This window comes from Gavia stellata, chromosome 3 (assembly GCF_030936135.1).
Source record: "Gavia stellata isolate bGavSte3 chromosome 3, bGavSte3.hap2, whole genome shotgun sequence".
Classification (NCBI taxonomy): Eukaryota; Metazoa; Chordata; class Aves; order Gaviiformes; family Gaviidae; genus Gavia; species Gavia stellata.
The window spans coordinates 43,501,643-43,524,626 of record NC_082596.1 but is presented as its reverse complement, the minus strand read 5'-3'; the positions used below and the strand labels follow the sequence as shown (position 1 = coordinate 43,524,626).

The window sequence follows — 22,984 nt, the reverse complement described above, 5'->3', positions numbered from 1 at the left end:
CCATTTATGTTCTTAAACATCTACTGCATTGCTCAGAGGTACCTTCTACCCTTCTAGTACCCTTGCTGTCCTCCATTTTATTCCCTCCACCCTGAATCTGACACCTTCGAGTTAACTCTCTTGACCCACCCCCAACAGTTTAGGTTAGGTTTTCGGCTCTAGGAGCACAGTTGTTCCCCCCCACCACTTGTGTATCACACTATGACCTCTATTATAAATTTACAGCATCTTTTAGACCTGTATATGTCAGACTAAAAGTAACTTAAAGTGCACACTAAACCATTTTATTAAAGATGTAACTATAAATAGAATTGCACTGGAAACTTGTTGGTATATATAAACCACCAACTTGCAGCTAAATTAGCTTCATTATTAAGCACCTTCTCTGCTGACAAGGTAATCTTAAGTGAATATATTGTATTATATATAGGTGCTAACTGAATTATTAAAAGATACCTTGAGAAAGAAGCAATTTGCATTAAAAGTCTAAGGCAATAAAGATCATATGGATTGTAATGAGAACGAAATTAATATGGGGTTACAAAAGGAACAGAAATAAAAGTACAGCTATACCACTGTAACAGAGTTTGCAGAGCAAATGTGTATTGTTTAAGAACCATTATGTGATGATGTAATTAAAGACTTGTAATGTGTGATAAGATGCAAAATAACAAGCCAAATCAGTTCTATGTGTGCTCTTCACCTTTCAAAGTTTGATTTTTGTGTGCTTAGCACTCTTCGAATGATACAGTAATGTAGTCTTACTTACTGTAGTCTTTTCTTGAAATCTGGAGTATATAACAGTAAAAGCTAATTTCTAAAAGGCAACTTTATACTTGCCACATACATTTAAGAGTTAGAAGGCAGATTTTTCAGCTGTCCATATGACGACTTCTCGTTAATTAATGAAGTTGAAGGGGCTATATTTATTCACATAACATAACAGTGTCCTATCACAGCCTCACTGGCGTTCCTATTAAGGTATTTCAGCAACGTGGTTGAACTACCTCACTGCTCTATTTTAAGGAGGGAGAGGGCTCGCTTATAAAATATTCCAGAGGCGCAGACAAAAAAAAAAAAAAAAAAGAACGTCGAAGAAGTCAATCAGTTGCTCATCCCGTACGTTTTGGAGATGAAGGAGGACAGAGAGGGCAGAAGGGCCAAGGGCGGGTGCCAAAGGGCCCTCCCCGCCCGCACCCCGTGCCCCGCGCCCGGCAGCTGCGCCCGGGTAACTCCCGGGGGACTCCCGGGGGGAGGAGGCTGGTGGCCTTCAGTGACCGCGGAGCCACCCTACCCCTGCGTCCCCCGCCGGGCTCCGAGGGCGGCGGCTGCCGCGGGGCCGCCCGGGGGGTCTGGGCTCCTCGCCGGGCAGCGGCCGGCGGCTCCGCCCGGGTCGGCTCCCCGAGCCCTCGGCCGCTCGCCGCCTAAGTTGAAAACTGCGGACGGGGCCACCTCTGCCACCGAAATACCCGGTGAGCTTCGAGGAGCGGCCGCGCTCCGGGCGCAGCCGGAGCGGCGGGGAAAGGGGCGGAGGGGGCGAGAGGCATCGTGAGTTCGCCTAGGGAGCTTTGTGCATAAAATGCCATTTCTCCGAGTGGCGGAGTAAAACGGTGTCTCCCCACCTCCCCCCAAACGCCTCTGAGAGAGCGCGAGTCACGCGTAGTTCCAGAATTGCACCTCTCAGTCGCGTTTCACAAAGTTAGGGGAACTACGGCAGCGTTTTCTGCGGGACGGGCGCGGCGGTGTCCGCCCGCCCCGCGCGGGACTTGCCGGGCCGGGGGCGGTCAGCGCAGCTGCGCGGGTGCCAGCCGGTGGGTCCCGCTCTGCGCGCCGGGCGCTACGACTCGGCATCACCGCCGGTCCCGGCCCGCCGTCACCGCGCTGGGCGGTGGCGGCTCCCTCCGGTCCGAGGATCCCCGCTCGCAGCGAGAAGCCCGGGGGGGGCGCCCCCTCCTCGCCGCCCCGTCCGCATCCACCCGCGTCCCGCCACTCCGCTCCCCCGCCGGCGGGGCAGACTCACCCCAAGCGGCGCCGAGAACACCGGCGGGCGGCAGCGGAGCGGGCATCAGCGCCGCGCCCCTCCCGCTCCCGCAGCCTCGGCCCCGGGGGAAGCCGGCCACACCCCGCCTCTCCCCGCCGACTCGTTTCCTCGCCCCGCAGAGCAGCCGCCTCCCCGTCGCCGCCGCGCCCGCCTCCCCAAGGCGGGCGGCCGAGCCGCCGCCTTCCCCCGCCGCCGAAGAGCCGTGCTCCCGCGCCCCCGGGGCCGCGCCGGGCCCTTCCCTCCCGGCTGCCGAGCGCCCCCTTCCCCGCCCCTGCGCCAGTGCCGGTGCCGGTGCCGGGCGGGGGGCGGCGGCAGCGAGGGAAGAGGGATGAGGTCATCCTCTTTCCCGGCGTCAGTCAGCTGGGTGGTGGCGGCGGCGGGCGCGGGCGGAGGCGGGCGGGGAGGCGGGGGCGGGATGCGCTGCTCCGGGCAGCGCTGCCCTGCCTGCTCCCGGCTCGGGCAGAGCGCGGCGGAGGTGGCCCCCGCACCGCCGGCCCGCGAGGAGGCGGCGGCGGCGGCGGCGGGGCGGGCGGGCTGAGCGCGGCTCCCCGCAGGCAGGCGGCGCTGCGGGTGCGGCCGCCGCGGAGGAGCCGCCCGCGGGCGCGCAGCCCGGCGCGGAGCGGGGACAGGGGACGAGGGAGCCGCCGGTCCGCGGCGGCTGCGGCGGCGGAGGGCGGGAGGCAGGAGGCAGGAGGCGGAGGAGGAGGAGCAGGAGGAGGCGCGGGATAAAGGAGCGCTCGCTGCTCCCGCTTGCTCTCCGGCGGGGCTGAGGGAGGCATCATGGCCGCGAAGTCGGACGGGCGGCGGAAGATGAAGAAGGGTGGCGAGGTGGCGTTCACGCCGCTGCAGAACTCCGAGCACTCGGGCTCCGTGCAGGCGCTGGCCCCGGGGCTGCCCGCCGGCGCCGGGCCGGGCGGCGGCAGCGACGACGACGAGGCGCCCGGGGGCGGGTGCTGCAGCGGTGGCGGCGGCGGGGACGGCTCGGGCGGCGGCTCCCGCTGCTGCTGCTGCTGCTGCTGCTGCGGCGGCGGCAGAGGAGGAGACGGCGGCGGAGGCGGCGGCGGGGGCTCCCGGGGGTCGGGCGGGGGCTCGTCCTCCTTGTGCCTCCGGCTGGGCAGGGAGCAGCGGCGCTACTCGCTGTGGGACTGCCTCTGGATCCTGGCCGCCCTGGCCGTGTACTTCGCGGACGTGGGCACCGACATCTGGCTGGCGGTCGACTACTACCTGCGGGGCCAGCGCTGGTGGTTCGGGCTCACCCTCTTCTTCGTGCTCCTGGGCTCCCTCTCCGTGCAGGTCTTCAGCTTCCGCTGGTTCGCGCACGACTTCAGCACCGAGGACAGCGCCGCCGCCGCCGCCGCCGCCGCCGCCGGGCACTGCCCTGCCGCCGAGAGCAAGCTGCTGGTGAGCAGCGGCTCGGCGGCCGCGGACATCGACGCCGCTCGCCCCTGCACGCCGCAGCGGCAGGCGTCCACCGCCAGCAAGAGCAACGCCACCAACAGCAGCAGCAACAGCAGCAGCAACGCCGGCGGCGGCGGCGCCGCCGGTCCCCGCGCCGGCGGCGGCAGGTCGGCGTCCTGCGCCTTCTGTATCTGGCTCCTGCAGTCGCTCGTCCACATCCTGCAGCTCGGGCAGGTCTGGAGGTGAGGAGCCGGGCGGGGGCGGCGCGGGGAGCGGGGCCGGCTCCCCTCCATGCGGGGGAGGGAGCCCGGCCGCGGGCGGGACTGCGCACGGCGAGCGGCCGCCTGTCCCCCTCGGGGTGCCTCGTGGGGACAGCGCGCGCCGGCCGCCGGGCCGCGAGGGGGCTCGGGGGCGGCCGGGTGCCCGCGGGGCCGCGCGTGGGCGCGGGGCGTCCCGCCCCGTCGAGGGAGCCCCGCCGGGTCCCTGAGCGCCCCGTGCCGCACGGGCGGCCGCCGCCCCGGGTGGCGCGCGGCTGACGCGAGGTGCCCTAAAGTCCCAGGGACACCCGTGCCAGGGGCTGGGTGAAAAACGGGAACAGGCGGGGAAAGAGGGGAATATCCCGATAACGTGCGTCTCCCGGCCTCTGCACGTGTGGCCAGGGCAGCGTTGCCGCCAGCAGGGAACTTCGCTGACAGCGAAGAGTTTCTTTCCAGAAACTGTTCATGAACACCCCGTTGCTCTGTTTTGACGTTTATATGTAAATATGCTGCGTGCAGCCTGCTCCTTGCTATGCGTATATGTTTTCTATATGTGTGATTAGTAAAGGAATGTCTTCTAAATCAAACTTTTGAGTAGCTGCTCTAAAAAACATTTGCAAGCGATGCAGTGTGCATTACGGAAAGGATGTGCTGAAGCGGGTTGTGGAAGGCACTTACTGAAAAGGGAGATGACATCATAGCTTGCAAAAGTAATGTCTTCTTTTATTTTAAGCACATCCAGTAAAGATTTCTATGGATGCCACATGCCCTGCAAATACATTTAGTGCTGCCTGAAAAGGGCAGAGTTCAGAATACATAGCGTAGAAGGGCTTAAAATTTCCACATAAAATCGTGGCAGATAGATGCTGTGTTGAAGAAGGTGATCCAGTGGGGCAGTGCACTAAAGCAACAGCTGAAAATACTTTTGGGGTTTCTTGTCTGATGGGTGGAAAGGAATTCTGTCATGTTTCTGTTCTGGAAACACTAGTTTTTCACAATTACTTCATTAGAGAGTTTAATTCGTTGTTACTCTGAACTTCTAACTCTGGTGTTTTTAATCTGTGTCCCACCCTTTTGGACAGGGACTGTCTTTTGCTCTGTGTTAGTGCAGTATCCAGTACAGGTCAGTTCTGCTTTTGGCCTTTAAGCATCAAGGAATCCAAGTGCTGCTAGATCGTAGACCGAAGATCTTGGGATGCCATAACTAAGTATCTGTCACTTTCCAGATTCTTTGGTTTATTATAACAAATACAATTTTATGAACTCGTGAAACTAATTCCAAGTTACAGGTGCTTGGTATTAACTATGACACAACTTGAGGGGGAAGCAGAATTTTGAACAAGAAGTGATGCTTTCTTCTCGATCTTGCATGTTTGTGTGTTCCTGTATGCTCTACCTCCATGACTGAACACAAGTTAAATTCAGGATTTTCTGAATGAGATGGTTTTATGTAATATTTAGTCCTGATCTGGCAGAGACAGAAGAACAGGTACAATGGCTCAAACTGTACATAGAAATTCATGCTGATACTCATCCATATAGAAGATAAACAGTGTGTATCATGCTCAGTGACACAGAAGAGAGTTTTACAAAGCCTGGTGTCATGACTGTCTATTGGAAAACACGAAGAGCAGGACTTTGGGTGGAGCAGGGTGCGATCTGATATTGTACAGCACTTCTGTCAGATGAGGTGGCTGGGATTTAGAGCTCTCCAGCTGCTTGCTTTTTGATGAAGCACAACCTCTTTTAACGTAAGGTTTGCTCCTTGCAAGAGCACCTAGTCCTCTATATTTAAAGCTAGCTGAGCTTCTTTTGAGCGTATGTAGCTTTTCTTCATGTTTTATGTGCAGTAGTGTAAGACTACCAGAATATTAAATTGATGAGGAGTGTTAGGACCTTATTTATGTTTTAGCCTGTTATGCTTCCCCCCCCCCCCCCCCAGTGAAATAGAGCTTTAGAATTGTTTGTCTGTCGGTAAATTAGTAGCATTTATCTGCAGTTTTCCACAAATGTACAAATTATATGGTCAGTTGTATGCAGTCTTACATATCAGCACCTCATAATTGATTAAAGTGACTTCATTTTAATTCCCTAGGTATATTCCTCATAAGGGAGAGCCTTTGGAGTCATCTAAAACTAACAATCAGCACCAAAAAGGAGAGATCACATCAACCCCTGAGAAACTCTGTACATAAGCATGGAGTCAGAACTAACATGATCTGTCAAAAATAATGATAATTTTCTGGAAAATGGAGCACTCGCACTTCATAGTCCAAAACTTCTGCTCCACAGTGTAACACCTGCACTGGCCTGAGCAAACAGCTCCTGAGCTTTTAGGCTGAAGGATGATCTATGGTGTTTTCCAGTTGCATGTGTTTGGAGGCTAACTCCTTCTTTGACGCAGCTGGACAGACCGTGCCGGCTGTGTTACCACCACAAGCCCCACTTGTGGGGCACTGTCCCCATGACTGGTAAAACCTGTGTTACCCTTTATTCTGTGTCTCTATCTCTGTGTTTCCTTTCAGCTTTCAGTCTTTCCTTCTCTTTTTCTTTTGGCCCTGGTTAAAGCTCTCCTGTACCTATATTTATGTTTTCTGTTACTTACTGTATTGAATCCTGCACAAGCAAAAATTACAGTAATATTTCTGTTGTTTCTCTGTCAACAAGGAGCCCTAGGTATGAGAACTGAGGTTTTGGTGTTTGGTAGTTTTTGCATATGGGCAAGGATCCCAGGGTACAAGAAGAAAGGTTTGCTTGTGCCTTGTTCTCGGTATACCAAGACTGGTGCTCATTCTGCTTTATTTCGCATTCGCTGTCCTCTGTCTCCTCTTAAAGTGTTGAATTGATTCTTGAGGTCTTCAGTTTCCCTTTATTTGTCACTTGCCAAAGGTTTTTGGGGGGAATTGTGTCAATTGCTTGTTTAAGGAAGCCATCTTGAGGAACTGGGTAATCAACTGGCAATCCCAGTGTTCCTTGATTAAAAAAAAGTTTAAAAACGTGGGTTTAGTGATTAGTTCTGTCAGGATGATTTTTAACAAATCCAAAGCTTTCTTTATCTTACATTCGAGATTAATTTTTGTTTACAAATATATTGAAAGCCAGATCATTGAAAATGATTATGTGTTAATTTTAACTGAAATGTGCTAATGGGAAATGAATGAGGTCTTTAACGCGGCATGGAACAATGCTAGAAATAGACAATCTAAAATTACTGAAATGATTTTTTTCCTCGAGTGCAAAGAGGAGCTGCAGAAGCAGCTAAGCTGCCAATCAGTTCTGGATAAAAATATATCTTTTTTTTCTTTTGAACTTGGTATAACTTTTTTCCCCACAAATTTTAGGAGACTGAATTCTTCCGTTTTGAAGAATAAGCATATATTTTTTTTTTCAGGGGGTTGGATGCTCACAGACTTCCTGATAACACTGTCCCTCAGTTAAAATTCCAGTGAAGTCTCTGAGGAATTGCTTGCTACAGCTGAGTGCAGATACTAGGCCTTTGTTAGCAGCTAATTTTGTATTAAAATATGATCACTGATGAGATTCTGCCTTCAGAGATAAATACAGATACGTTTCCTTATCCATACTTGCAGTGTGTTCTGCTTTTTACCAATATATGGGCATGGAAGTCACACTATGGAGCCCTGTTCTCCCAAGCAGGTGCTGTGAGAAACACAGCTTTTTATTAGCAGGCTCTGGGGAGTACCAGGAGTTTGTAATGCACAGGGTCTTTGTACTCCATTGAAAGGAAAAAAAGGGAAGTGGATGCTTTAATTTATAGTCTGTAAGGACTATGTAGAGGTGTATGGGCCACTAGGATTCAGATAAACTATTGCCCTTTGAGCCTGGCATGAAAGTATGTAACCACTGCCCTTAAGCATCCCTTTGATTCACTAAGCTTCCCAGGCTTAGCCCTGGCTTTCAGATTTCGCAGTGGATAGCAGGACTTGGTGACTGGATGTAAGAGATAATAGCGTTCACTTGGCGTCTGTGGAGCTGGTTCATTTCCTTGAAAACTTTTTCTCTGGATGAGATTCCTTTTGGCTGGCAGGACTGGAGAGCCATGCTCCTGAAGCTGGGTAAAGGGGTCCTGAGAACCAGCCCTGGGGGGAGCATGGGTTGTGGGGAACTGGGTGGGCGAGAGGTGGAGACTGGAGGCCTTGATAGTGCCCATTTTGTGGTGTCTGGAAAGCAAGAAGTAACTCCCCAGGACAACTGTTGTGCCTCACAGGGGAATGGTGTGAGCAGGCTGCCTTGGTGCTCGGGGTGCTTGGAAGTTCCCATGGTGGCTGTCATTTTATCTGAAAGGCTGCAGTCAAAGTGCCTGAAAGGGAACTGTCAAGTTTCTGTAGCCAGCAAGGCCAGAGGAAGGGTGAATCATTGGAAAGAAGAGGACTGGGAATTACCCTTTAAAATTATTTCCGGGTAGCTGAGATGATAGTGAGATGATTTAGTATATCCCTCTCAACAGAGTGATGGGTTTTGGCTGAGATTTGCTAGCTGTGTGGGAACCCACCTAGAAAAGGAGGAGGAGACGCGAGGTTAATCACTGGCCCTTCCAGGTGGCACTTGTCCGGGGCAGGTGTCTGTTCCAAAGTGGGTCTGGTTGCCTGAGAAGTGATGCTATGATTTAGCTATATCTGTTTATGTGTAATACTAAGAAATCATTATCTTCCTTCTCCTTCCTGGTTCTTATTTGGAAAAAAAAAAGAAGTTGGAGGAGGGTTGTAGAGGTGATGCTGGGTTCTGGAAGCAGTGTGAGTTGCAGTCTCTATGGTGCCCTGTGGAAGCATTTTTCACAGGACTGGATCACCTGCCAAAGAAATTTCATTGCCTGCGTTCATAGCTTCACCTCTGCAATCAGTTGATGCTCTTGCAATTTCCAAAAAAAAACCAAACGGGGGAATGAAGTCTGCACTGTGTATGAGAAGTCTGTACAACTTCCTTAGGTGCTGACTGTTAAGCATGGCTGGGCCCCTAAGCTGGAACTGTGAGCAAGGTAGTTGGAATAAAGAAAAACATCACCACCCCTTAAATCAACTCAACTCCATCCTTAAACAGGTTCATTTGTTTTCACGCTTTTGCTCTCCATAGTAGTTTTGACACTTTTGTTCAGCAGTAGTGTAGTTCAGTGTAGTTAGGTGGTCAATAATTCCAGCTGCCACTGGACTTCACACTGAGATGTGATAATATCTCAATCTGACACCAGTTTTTCTCACTGTTTTGAAATCTGTCAGATAATTTGTCACATTGAGTCCGAATTTATGAGTCATAGCCATTTCCTAGACAAGATTATTGCATATCCTCCCCATCTGTCTCTTAGTGTAGCGAAATGCTACCACTCAGCAATACCGTATTTCTTTTATTGAGTTAAAGTCCTACTGCAGTGCTTGAGTTAAAGTCCTACTGGCTAACTGTTTTGCTTGCTGTGTCTTTAGGACTCAGGAAAGGTGATAGACTGTCAGAAATAAGGATTAAAGTTTTAATTTTTTTCCCCTCAGAAAGCAGGATTAGAAGGGGCAGCCCATCCTGCAGGTGGCTTAACTACATTTAAACTTTTGCTAATACATTCAGCAGAATAAATATTCAATTTTTTTTTTCTTCTTTTTTTCTGAAGACAGGGATATGCAGATGAAGGCTGTGCCTGTCATAATTTTTTTTGAAACACAAAAGTGAATCTTTACTATGTTCTTAAAAATCTCTTACAAGTCTGCATACAAATCAGATTTGGTATTCAGTTTATTCTAATAACCTAAGCTACATGTAAAAGATGCTGATGTACTTTAGAAGAAAGATACTGTACTTTAATAATTAACAAGGATTCTCTCTATAGAGAATATTTATCAGTTACGTAAGTTTTCAGATTTTCAAAGTACTGCTTAAGCACTAAAACTTCTGAGTGCTCAATTGGCTTAGTAGGAGCGCTAATATTTTGTACACAGAATGCTTTCTAGAAACTCATATATGGGAAGACTTTATATTTGGCTTTTTCCAAAACAGTGGAAAATCTGTAAGAGTTTAAAGGTTTGTGTTTCAGAGGATTTTATGTCACCATGTTTAGCTGTTATTCCGGAGTTCTCCAATGCCATGCCGGAATGATTATATGTACATACATGAATTAAAAGAAATTTTTCGTATTATATTATTTGTTTCTAGATGTTGCCATCTTGCGGAAAGTTCTTGCAACCAGATGAGTTTTTCTGGCTAAAATTTCTGTTACCTACATCAGGGAAAGTATTTAGTGCTGAAAGGTCAGTTTGCATGTCCAAATCTCCTGTGGGAAAGCAAGAAAGTGTAACATCACAGCATGATCTATAGCTGCAGATACCCTGCTCCATATCTTCATATTATTTACGTCAGAGTTTACCTTGTCCAGAAGAGTACGCTCCCTGTCAGCTGGCTTAGTCCTTAATATTTGTCCATAAGGACTGACTTGGCTACAAAGATACAAAAGTTCTAGTAAAATTAAAATGAAATCAATTCCTGTGTCACTTATAACAGTATTAGCTTGTTCTGCCATCTCTCTGTTCCAATTAAATAGCTTTTAATACACAGCAGATTAATCACAACAGTGACTTACAGTTTCAGTAAACAGGTTGTTTGGGAGGAATTTATCGGGCACAGGCAAAATCAATAGCTCTTTTGCTTGTATTTCAAGGTACAGTAGAAATTTGTGGTTGCTAAAGTATGTTTACGAAGTGGTGCCATTTTTGTCCATTTTAGCACACCTGTCAGTTGTATACATTGTGTCAAGTAGCCATATAGGAGTGGAAGTGGCAAACAGGGTATAAAAAAGAACTATTTTGATTTGTTTGATTTTTAAAATGAAAGGAGGCTGATATAAAAGAGAACATGAGGGAGAATTGAGGGAACATATAAAAGGAAGCAGGTTGTGAAAAGGCACAGGAGTACCAGTTAATCCTTGTATGCTGTGTACCTAAAACTCCAGTTTATTTCCCTTCAGCCACTGACCAAAGAGAGATTATTTGAATAACTTTCTAAGTGTCTGCTTGAGAGACTGGAGAGCGAGGCAGGAAAAAAGAAGAGTTGTATGTCTGGGCAAACTTACAGCGAAAATGTTAGATACACAGAGAGAATGATAGATAAACTTGGATTGCAGTGAGTAGTCATCTGAACAATGATAAATACAAATGTGAGGTATCAGTTTGTTATCAGTTTACAAAGAGAGAACTCCTAAGTATCTTTTCATAAATTTTAGAATTAAAAAATAATAGGTCTTGGGTATATATCTTTCCAAGATATTTTACCTGAATTTTCTGACAACCATAACCTGAATTATCATCTCCCTGTGGTCTCTGATTGCTGAAGAGGTTTCTTATCACTATCCCTCTCATTCTTTTTCCCTCCCTGAATGGCTGAAATGGGTAATAATGTATTTTTTCCCCCAAGATAAAATAATTGCTATACTATGTTATTATTTCCATTACTTTTCCTTTGACAACGTGCTTGTGCTGTTTGCTATGTTCATGGTACAAGATTTGTAGGGTGAGCCATATAAATCTTTTTGATTGGCAGGTATAATCAGTGGGGGTGGTTAACGCTATCAGTTACAAATGATTTGATATCATGAGCTGGAGCAAATGGAGCGAGACTGTTTTGTGGGATGTTTTCAAAGGAAGTTTGGCAGCCAATGATGTGACAACAAAAGTAACTTCTTCTTGTTCTTCTAAAATTGGGAGGTGTGACTTAGGCAAGACTAATGTACCAAGGACTGGTGCCAGCTGCTTTAAGAAAGATGCAGATGTTTTACGGTGAATAAAAAGTGAATTAACCTGCAGATGGAAGGACAGTTTTCCTTATCTCTATCAACTGCTATATATCAGATTGATTTCTGCCCTTAAGAATGAAGGTTACTGGTGCCACAGTTTTCAACGTTACTCACATTAATGGGATGTTTTCATGTAAACATCTGATCTGTTCTAGGATCCTGCCAACTTCTTTGTGTGGTGTTTTTCTATGTGGAGTGGATAGGAGTAGTAGACTAGTTCCAGCAGGTCCGAGGACAGTACCTTGTAATATCAAGCACTAGACATCAGTTCTCTCTAGAGGAATCTATACATGCATAGAAAACAACAAAAAGCCATTGTGCTGATACTTTCATGGTTTAATAGTTGCTAGTGTGGAATGATAAGCTTTGTCATTATTAATGTGGGGTCTTTTTTATCTTAAAGAGGGAGTGGAGTTGTGTCTCTTCAACCCTAATCTTTAGATACTCACTTTATATGGAAATCTTTCTGTGAGCCAGATCTAAAATAGGACTTAGCTCCACAAAGCAAAATTTATATGTTCTTCAGGCATATAGACCTGAAAATATGATCCAGAAAATTGGGCTCAGCAGCCTTGTTAGGAAGTTTCTTGAGGAACTTAAACATGACGGACCATAATGTTCAACTTGAAGGTGTCCTAGAGGCTTCTATTTCTGCGTTTTGGCTGTGTCTAGAACCTCCCCAGCACACACAGCCTGAGTTCCTATTTCTCATTTAAGCCCATTGCAAACCAGGAGCCAGGCTGGAGTGGCACCAAAATCCCGTAGCGGATCCAGTTGGCAAGCATTGTTTAAACCTGCTTTATGAGCAATCACGAGCTTAGATCCCCAACAAGTATTACTGAATCTGCCTTGTTTTACAGTACTGGAGAAATGTCCCTTGTGATTAGAGTGTTTGCTCAGGTTTTAGGAGACCCAAGTCCACTGCCCTTTCCAACTGTGAGGGCTCAGATCCTGGCTCACAGAGTCCTTTATGCACTGAGGCTGAGGCGACACTGGATGGGGGCATTTACTGTCCTTCCTACTAGAGCTGTGTCATCATGCTGACAGAAATGTCATGTTTGTGAAGCCAAAGAGGAAGATCTAATACTTAGGGCCCTCAAATGGGACCAAACACAGATTGCCCCATCTTTCTTTCTTACTGCTTAATTAAATTTTGTTGCCCACCTTTTAACCTTCTCTCTCTTATCCTAAAAGTACACTGCCAGTATTCTGTTTACAAACATTCTTCCTTCATGTATAGTATAACCACAAAGAGGACCATAATACATATCTACATGGAAATGCCTGCTTGGCTTATGGGAGTGGCTCTAGATGATGTGAATTGGCTGAAGGGTTGGTTTATTTACTTTTTCGTCAACATTTCTCTGTCACATGCAGTCAACCTTAGAAAAAAAGAAAGAGGAAAGGCATTTTTGATGTGGCACACAGTAGCTGTTTCACCCAGTAGCTGTTTCACCTTTTTCCTCTGCTGTCTCATGCAAAAGTAAATTAGACAGAAATTTAAAAAAACACTTGAGTTTCCAGTTCTTGCTCTGAGTTGATTTCCTGGTAACATTTTTGTAGTTGATTTTTATCAATGTAAGCAGCACAATTTTGTGGCTGAAGTAAAACCCCAGGAAATCTTTATCTTCGTGTCTCAACTTCTTGTCTCCCAACTCACCACAAGCTCCACAAAAAGTGGGGCCCAAGTTTTCAGTATGCATAATTTTGGTTGCCTTTTTTTACCTGTCTCAGTTTCAGAAATGAAGAACTACATCTCCCTTTTGCTGTCATTGGAGTGGGGCTTATTACCATTTTTTTTTTTTCTTAAAACGGGAAGGAGATTTAAAATGGCTCAACTTGGACAGTCAAAAGCAGTGCATACTTCTGAAAATGTTACCCTTTAGTTATTTAGTATGTACTTGAAGTCTAGCTGTTATATGCATGTTATGAAGCTTAACTTTTGTAAAATATTTTAAGATACTCAGATGGAAAATTATCTAGGTGGAAACAATTAAAAGCAAATTATCATTTCAATGTGCCTGTCAAAACATGTTTTAAGTTAAACATGTTGAAAACATGAACATCTCTCCATAATGGACATCACTGGGACATTAAAGCAAAATTTTAATACTTTAAGGATTTCTTCCCTCAAAGGTTTATGCTTATTATGCCCATAATATGCTACACAGCTTAAAAAGTTCTGTCCTTCACCCTGTTTCCTTCACCTACCCACTTTTGCAGCTTTAAGTTAGCTCATCACCTCCTCTCTTGTGCTGTTTTCCTTATCTGTTAGTTTGCTTTGTAAACTGGATCCAACATACTGTGGAAAAAATGTGGCCTGGGTAACAAGGGTTAGGAATTTTTTACAATGTAGTGGAGGTGCTAGAATCAACTTCAGGCCCAAGCTTCCAAGCACTGGATGTTTCACCTTCAAAAGCAGTGACGTGTGTGGCTGAGAGCAGACAAATGAACTGAGCATAGAACATTTCCAGAAGTAATGGTGGAAACTACGTCCAACACAGAATTATTGGAGAAAGCATAAACGCAACCAGAGTTCATAGTATATTAAACAAAGGTGTTCTGTAAGTAAAGACTGGGCAATTAAAGAAGATTTACCCAAGTGAAGCCAAATACAGTGCAGAGGATAATTAATGTGGCTGAGACAACTCAATAATAACGGCTTTGAACTTTTACAATAGTGCATTAATGCATGTGTCAGAAGGAGGCATTGCATTTACAGTCATCAACCATTTGTTAGGAATTTATACCACACAGGTTAATTAAGAACTCATGACAACAGAGTCTGAAAATTACCTTACTGAACTAAAGGCTGTGTTTGGTACTTAAGTGTGCCATTCATTATTTTTCCTGTATCTAAAAAATAAAATTTTGGAGAGGCATGTTTTTCTATAACCTGTCTTCATTCTGTTAGTGTCACTTCTGTGGCAGAGCTACTCCATTAATGATCCAATTGACTTAGAGAATGAATTAATTAATTATTGGGTGTGTTGCCTGCATGGCTGGATTAAATCAAGAGGGCTGCTGAGAAAACTAGTAAAGGGTTCAAAACAAGCCACCCCTCTCTCAGTCTGTAAATTTGCCTCTGAAGAGGCTGGCTCAGCCCTTTGTAGACCCTGCTGGTGGTTTTGGATAAGCAGAGCATAAAAGGCTAGGAGCTGAGAAGGCTTTAGTTGAAATGGATGTTGCCAGGTAGGACCTGTTACTCAGATGCTGTCAGGTATTGGGGCTTGTTTTTTTGAGAATTTGGGCTTGTTTTGTGAGTTTGTGGGGGTTTTGCACTCATCAGTGTAAAATTATAGTCCCTCTAGATGAAGAATACTGTCTCATGACCAACCTGTGATTTGGGCCGTGAGAGGATCTTCATGCAAGACTTGCCTCAGATAGCCCACAGCAGGTCTTTAGTATCTCCTTTTCTCTTCCAGTGAAGTGTGTTAACAGTTACTAGCCTCACCTGTGTTAGTAAGCTGTTTGGGAGAAGGATTTCTTTCCATTCCTTTGAAAACTTCCTAGCACAGCAGGAGACTGCTATTACGTGATGGTTTTGGGATACTTCTGTAATACAAGTAATGACGAGTGGCTACTACTTGTGGTTTAAAAGCGTGTTCAAAATAGTGGTGTTTTGGAGCAGGTGCCTTTCCTAACTCATCTCAAAGTCAGTTCCAGAGCTGGACTCAGGCCTTCTGCTTGAACCTAGCTGTTCCTACACTGCCTATCTCTTTATTACACAGTGTGTGGATTCTCACAAGGGAGTCAACCCCTTCTGTGAAGAGAGCCAGAACTTTTCTGTGGGGCTAACATCTTTTAATAGGACAGGTACCAGACTCATGATATACCCTACTGCTGCAGAATTCATATTAATAAGTTGTTATCAACATTATTTGCGATGTTTTACAAATGAGAGACAAAGAGTGAAATGAGACATCCATACCTTTCTGTTTATTAACTATCAGGAACTCTGACTGGCTTTCTTTAAGTGCAGAAATATTGGATGGGAAGAACGTTTTGAAAAATGTTGACTGTCAGCTGAATTAAGTATATTTCAGTAATGACATAGAAAATGTTCCTAATGGATACTCTAAGTAAGAAAGAGAAGTGCATTACAAGAAAAAGTGTAATATTTCAATTTGTTTTTAATATAATGCTAGGTCTTAAAGGATTTTTAGATTTCCATGAAATGATTCATTGAGCTTTGAAACAATTGGGTTTTAAATTATCAGCTTGTATTAACACAGGATGTTTTCAATACCTCAGCAAAACTTATATCCCTAATTTTTAATTTTATACTAGCACCTAAGGAGGAAAGATGGCCAGTAGCTTTATTTGACAGCTAGCACTAATATAGGAGTCCAACTTAAAAGGACACTGTTCATAATATAATCATAAAAAAAACCTTACAAATATTCTTTTGAAGTTTACTTATGAATTCAGTTTGACTATGTTAATGACTTATACTGATTTTTTTGAGCTTTATTAGTGCAAATACTTATGGAAGGTGTATTTTAAGCCTGCGTGCCAGAATATTAATCAAAACCTTAATTACGTATTCAGTAGCAATATTCACAATTCATATGGGTCTTACTTAATTTCATTACTCATCCAATCAAGGATCAGAAACAATGATATATGATTTAAATAGCAAATTGTTTTGGATATTTCAAATTAGTAGACACAAAGGATTGGTTATTAAAGAAGTTAACTTCGACACCTTGAAAACTGAAGAATAACCTTGAAATAAGAATAAACTCAACATTCAAATATGTTCACAGAAAATTTACAGAAAGATTTTATGTCTAGTGTATATAAACTATTTGCAAATAAATAAACAATAGAAATATGATAGAAATATGTCTTCTAATGGCATGCCATAAATAATTCTTTGGAGAATTCTTCATGAACAGCAACCTTAATAGTTGTGGGGAAGGAGAAAAGAAGACAGAGGATTATTTATGTTCATTTCAAGTAATTGTTTTGGGTTCAAATATTGCAGTTGTCACTCAAGAGTGCACTTTATTGTGAGAATACCTCTTTGATCAAATAAATTCTAATTTGGTCATAATGCAGAATGTGTCACACTGGATTTATCATATTAAGTGGGAGTCTGATGCTGTTTCATCTGCGTTTTCACTTACCCCTCCTCAGAAACCTGTGAAGACCCCTGTTTGAGGGGTCAAGGGTTTGAAAACTGTGTCTGAGAACTTGAAGGACCAGTGGGAGAATTGGGTCCTTCTCCCTGTTCCTACTGTCACTCCGTGCTCACTTAAGTGTCCTTCATCTCCAGTGCAACCCAAAGCTCTTTCATTCTGTGATGTACCACTGCTGATGCCAGAGGCAGGCTGCTCTGCAGTTCCCTTGAAGCTGCATTTCTACGAGCAGTATTGGATTCTAGAGGCAAGGAAGCACAAAGCCATGGGAATAGTCTAGGACTCCTATTGATTGCCATCACTGAATGTGTATGTAGCTCTGATTTGTTGCAAGCAATTTCCTGACACAGGCTGTCCCACATCTTATTATTTTTTTAGGTCAACATCATTTTAGCACATAGGCTTCACAAAGAGAAGAAATGCATGAAGGAGTCAGGTAAAATCTGGGAGCTGTCAGTCATGGAAGTGTCTTTTTTTAATTTCCTTTTTCTCTTGGCAACTACTTTTATCATATTCAAGCATTAGCTCTGAGAGAGAAATAATGTTCACTTCAAAAGCCACTTCCTCCTCAATAAATAATTCAGAGCCATAGATTGTTCATGAGGAAATATCAACACACTAGTAGTAATTTAATATACCGAGCAATCGCACTCACTTTAGCCTACATATGATTTAAATAGAATATGACAGTTTAGGGTCTCCATTTGCCCCATGGCATGTTGGGATCAAACTTGGCAAGTGATTGCAGTGTTTTCATATCTTCTGAAGAAATGAATAAAAGTTGTATAATTCAGAGAAATTTCTTAATTACATGCTAAATCAGAGTTTGCTGCTTGTGTTCTGAATCCAAATTGTTGCCCAGGACCAGCTTTAGAGCATGTGAATATTTTCTCCGTACTTTGTTAACTAGCATCTCACAATCGTGTCTCCTTTTTTTAACTTGTTGAACTATTATTGTTGAAGCACAGTTTCCGTATGTTAGTTACCTTTGCTTTATCCTGTGGGTGAAAGGCTGTGCCTACCCTTCCTGAGCTGTCTGAGCCACGGGATCCATCTGCTGAGGACAACCTGCTTTCTGGAGGTTTTAGCTCCTTTGCTTTTTAAAACAATCTCTTCTATTTTTTTTTTCTTCTTTGCCACTAGTAGGCCAACACCCTCTACTGCAGAGTGTTAGCTACTGGTTGTGCTGGGAAGGTTTGCATTTCTTTCTGTCTGAAATAGTTATGGTTAAAAATAGACAAATTCCTTCTCACTCTAATGCTCTTGCCCTAGTGGTAGGTAAATGAAGAGCTGGGAGTACATCTATGGCATAGGTGTTATGTGCTACTAGAACAAGTTTACAGATCTGTCATATCTGAACTCAGGTCAGGTCTTCTTTCACTACATCACTTTTTGTGGAGTGCCTCAGCTGTTTTTGGGCTGGTCTGTGCTTGGTGCATCACAAATGTGGCATAAACTTTCTTCTGTTTTGGCTCTACACAAACAAAATTAGTCTAAACACTGAATGAGAATAAGCACTCCCATGAAGGATTGTGGCTATAAACAATTAAACCATAGCAACTTATCTCTGGTTTGCATCCATGGAAGTGAGTTTGCATTGAAAGCAAGGGATGCCTACAATCAAGAGATGTTAAGTGCAGCGCATAACTTTATGCATTTGTCCTTTGAGTCCTCTAGGGTCTGTATCTCCTAGCAAGCCTATCATTAGGAAGCCTTCTAACTGTAACAGTGTTTATACCAAAGATATATAATGCAATTATACATAGGGCCATGTAATTGTCTTGGTGATAAGATGCAGCCCAGGGCTGTATTTCTCCAGGAAAAGAGCAGATTGAGGAGTAACATGGTTTTTCTGTGTTCTTGAGAAGGAAATAATTGCCCTCCCTACTTCTATAGCATTCTTCAGTTCATCTGGCTGATAATGGGAAAAGATAGCCACACACAACCTGTTTGCCTACAGAGAAGGCTGTAGCTGAGTAATTCTTTCTCCAAAGTTCCAGTACAATCTGAATAGATCTAGGAAGGATTCAAGGGGAGCCATCCCTTCTTCATATAAATCCATGCTTATCTGAGGAAATGTAATGCCACAAGATTTGGCTCATTACTGTGAATGTAATGCTGGCCTCATTACTTAACTTCTTGGTTATCCTGGTCTTTCAGCAGGACTATGCCAGAGATTTTAATTTTGGAAACAGTCTGCTGATCACATAGCATGCATGCAGAAGCAAGGAACATTAGTTCAGTGGTAGATGTGTTTCTACTTTAATTTAAAATGTCTTTAAGATGTTTGGAAATTTCCTTTATGTTCCAGTGGGATAAGAGAGTGGATGCATGATAGAGCAATGGTGATCAGCACACAACTCATAATGCTACAAGGGATGTGTTTTGAAGCAGCAGCCATTACTGTGCAGCTAGATGAAAGAGATGTCTAAAGATGTACTCTTCTTGTCTAACTGTGAAACTGGCCTCAGGTTGGTGCTGACACATCTGGAAGAAGGACTTTAAACTGAGAAGTGAGAGGAGAAGATAACTCATATATCCCCTATATATATATAAAAAATTAGTGCAAGAGGAGTAAAATGGGGAAAATAACGATAGAACAGTGGCTATAGAAATGTTAATAGTAATTTGGTTAGCAAAGAAAACTCTTAAGCTTCTGAGAAAGTAAGGTGTCAGTGACACATTGCTGTTAGGATTGTTCTTGATCTGTTCAGTGGCTGAGTGTTGTCCCTAAGGAAAAGCTGAAACATTGATACAGACCTGCCAAAAACCTGTGCAAGAGAAGGGAAGAAGTAGGAGCATCTGTGCAGGACTTGAATCAGGTGAATTCATGACTGGAAATAGGGGCTTGAATGTTGTATGCTGCTGAGAAAAGAGAACTCAAACTAGATACCTGCTGGTATACTAGTGAGTATTAATGGTACAATAACTTGAAAGAGTGGGTTATATGTGTTTAAAAAAATATTTTTTAAAGGTCTGCAAAGGTGGTTTCCCTGGGCTAGCACTGGGCTTCTGTAATGGATTGCTGGAGTCCTGTTGTGAGAAGGGAAGGGCAGACATTCCAGAAAACTGTGGAAATGTTATAGTCGTGGGGAGGTTTAACTACTTAAATGGATGTTGGAGAACACAGCCTATTAGTAATCACCATAGATGTTTTCATGTGGTAGCTGACAGTCTTCATCAAGTAGCTAATGTATCAACAAGATGTGTAACAGTGTTCTGGTTTTTTATGGGGCTTTTTTTGAATTTTTAAAATCTCTCAGTAAGCAATGAGGACACTATGGAAGGCTGATAACACCAAATAACCTTCAACAGAGTGGTCACAGATGTCTTCCTTTTATCTTTCTTGAGGAAATACAAAAAGTTGCTAAGTGGTTTTTTGTTTTCTTTTTTCCCCGAAAAGAGCAAAATTTCTTAACTAAGGGAAATGGCTAGTAGAAGAAACTTGCAGATATAAATATATAAAGAAATTCTAAATTTCTTTGAAATTAATGGGGATAACACTGCCAGGAATCTGAACATCAAAAAAGAGAAAAAAATGTAGGGTGTGACTCTAACATAAAGTGTATGTATGCAACGCCACTAGTAATATGCAAGAGACACCTTCCCCCCTTGCACCGTTTCCCTCCCAGTTGTCTGATCAGCACTAAGTCTCAGAGTTCAAGAGATTTGGAGATACAGTGAGAATTTCCAAAGCCAAGATGAGCTGGGCTTCACAGAAGAAATAACAAATAGCACAACATTCTTCAGCTATGCAAAAGGGAAAGAAAAAGGAAGAAAGAGAGCTGCTATCTTGTGAGGGTGGGTATTAAAGATAGTCTAGATATGGTTTGGTGTTTTCCCTCATTTTTCAGTAAAGATGATAATGTTAACATGGTGGCAAAGGGAAGACAGATGATGTACATGATGGTATTAAAATAGAAATAACCACAGCTGCAATGAAAGCAATAGTAAATGAGTTTATCTTTGCAAAATCAAAGGGAATTAATAACTTCCATTCCAGAATACTGAAATAACTGGTGAATTACATCTATATTTTGAATCTGTTAAGATACAGATAGTACTATAGGACTGGAGAACAGCTGCATATTTAGGAAGCTGAGAAATAAAATTATTCAACAACTATAGATCTATGAGTAAGTGAAGCTTTAAGTGTCCTTTACTTTAAAAACTTTCCTGAAGTCATACAGTTAAAGGGGGGAATGGAATAAAGTGTAACAGGATTTACTGAAGATCGGTACTGCCAGACTGACCTGGGAACTTTCTCAGTACTGTGTTGAATTTTATAGATGAAGGCAATGTGGTGTGTGTACTCTGTCTGGCAGGGGAAAACTTCTGATGCAGCCTGGAAGTTTTCAGCAGAGCTGGACAAGAAGAGGGTTAGCAAGGGGCTGTCAGAGTAGGAAAGGAACTAACTTGCTAGCAGGTGTGTTTAAGTGCAACTCACACAGCTGAATTATGAGAGGGGCACTGTGTGGCCACAGCCATGGCTTCACTGAGTGACCCAAAGCTCGTGGCGCACTAAGTGAGAGCTTATGTTCCTCTTAGCCTCTTTCTTATCCTCCTCACATCCAGGAGACTTATGTTTAAATCACTGCATTGACATTTTGCCAGGAGTTCCAAACTATAGCTCCTTTTGTTTTCAAAATTCTGAATTCTATATCAGATGGAAGTTTGCATTTCACAGCCTGGTCTGAGCATATTGGATTTTGTTTATTCTCCAGGCATGATCTGAACAGATAAGAAATTGCTGGTAGAAATACAGTCAAAACAAATTGAGGCTTTCTACACTTTGATTTTGCTACACAGAGATATATTGTCACATGCTATGAAATCAGAAGGTTTAAAAACTTCAGAGTCAATGATTTAAACTTCCACTAAATATCTCCTCAAATAGGATTCAAGCTTGTGTATCTGTGGCATAGCCCAAGATCACAGTGAAATTAGAGCTCTCTGTATGTTGCAGCATGCCAGAAAACTTTGCTTAAACTTTGCTATGATAACATATATGTGGGACCAAGGTTTTTCAAAAGGTACAATCCTCAGTTTAGATACGTAATCTCGGTGAGAGTTTACTGGCTGCTCAGCAGCCATGAGCATTCAGGTGTTTAGGTGTCTGCAAAGTGGCAGAGGAAACTAACTGTTACAGCTGAAGATTGTGACTAACTTTATATCATTTAGATCCAAAGTGTAGAGATAAACTACTCCAAGCAAAAGCTAGCCTGGATATTTTACTTGACCGTATGCTTTGTACTTTGTAAGACTGTCTACTTGGAATTTTTAGGGTAACAGTAAAAGGACTTTTGTCAGTTCCTGCAAATTGAGGTGGTGGTGGGCTTTGTGTGTAGTAATTTGTAGTATCCTTAAATCAAAATGTAAAAATAACATCATGTTACTATGGAAGTGGCTTTATTTTAATTTTTATACTTTAATTTTTATATTTTAAACATTTTCACCTGCTGCTGCAGAATGAGCACAACAGCCAGAGAATGAGACTACTTAATTGAGAAACAGAACAGTATTTCTTCACTGACCCAGATCATATATTCCTTGTCCAAAACTGTATTGACACGGGTATATGTCAAGTAGTGTTGAAGAGCTTTCTTTAGGCTGTGTTCAGTAGTGTTGGTTGGTTCATACTAGAGCTTTTTTAACCTCAGGCATGGAGGTGTCCCTTTTCCCTGGTGTTACACAAATCTAGGTGCTTCAGAAATTGAGTTAATCTGAAGAAAAAAAAGTGATGTTTTGGATTGAGCCTGGAATGCATTCCTTCTTGAGCAGAGTACCACAGCCCTGACTGGTTAAGCAGTATTTGACTTAGTGTTAAATCAGTTTAAAGTACAAGAGGTAACTGGGCATGTTAATCTGTGTGCTAGTCTGCAGGCAGAGGCACCCCTGCCTTGGGATCCATATGAAGTCCCCCCAGACTTAATCATGTGTCTGACTCCTTTAATTGACTACTGACTCCAGTTCAGCAATTCACAAAGTAAGTAGTATCTTACTCAGCCTGGGCAAAAAAAAAAAGACAGAATCAAGGCCATTAGGTTGTATTGTAAGTTTGCTAATAATAGTTGTAACAGGAATTATTTAATCACTGTGAGCAGCGGCATTTTTTTTTTCCAAAGAGTTGGGCTTTTTCTTTAGTGAGTAATGCTTCAGCAGCCCTCACAGTGAGGGAATGTATACAAAGCTCTGGTCCTGCAAACACCACACCACCTGTGTTAAGTACATACACAAGCAGCTGAAGAATAAGGGCCAGAGCTTATGAAGCTCAAACAAATGCAGTCACGTGAGTGAGCCGGAGAAGTAAATGACTAAATAAATCAAATATTAAGTGTGTGTAATATGGAAAAACCAT

General features: G+C 43.8%; 1 protein-coding gene across 1 annotated transcript in view; it reads left to right on the top strand.

Moving 5' to 3' along the window:
• The first annotated feature begins 2,821 nt into the window (after positions 1 to 2,821).
• The window catches only part of XKR4 (XK related 4), a 239,515-nt gene continuing 219,352 nt past the window's right edge, over positions 2,822 to 22,984 (top strand). Inside the window, exon 1 of the mRNA XM_059815684.1 lies at positions 2,822 to 3,681. Within this exon, the coding sequence (XP_059671667.1) occupies positions 2,822 to 3,681 (860 nt within the window). The remainder of the gene's footprint in view (positions 3,682 to 22,984) is intronic.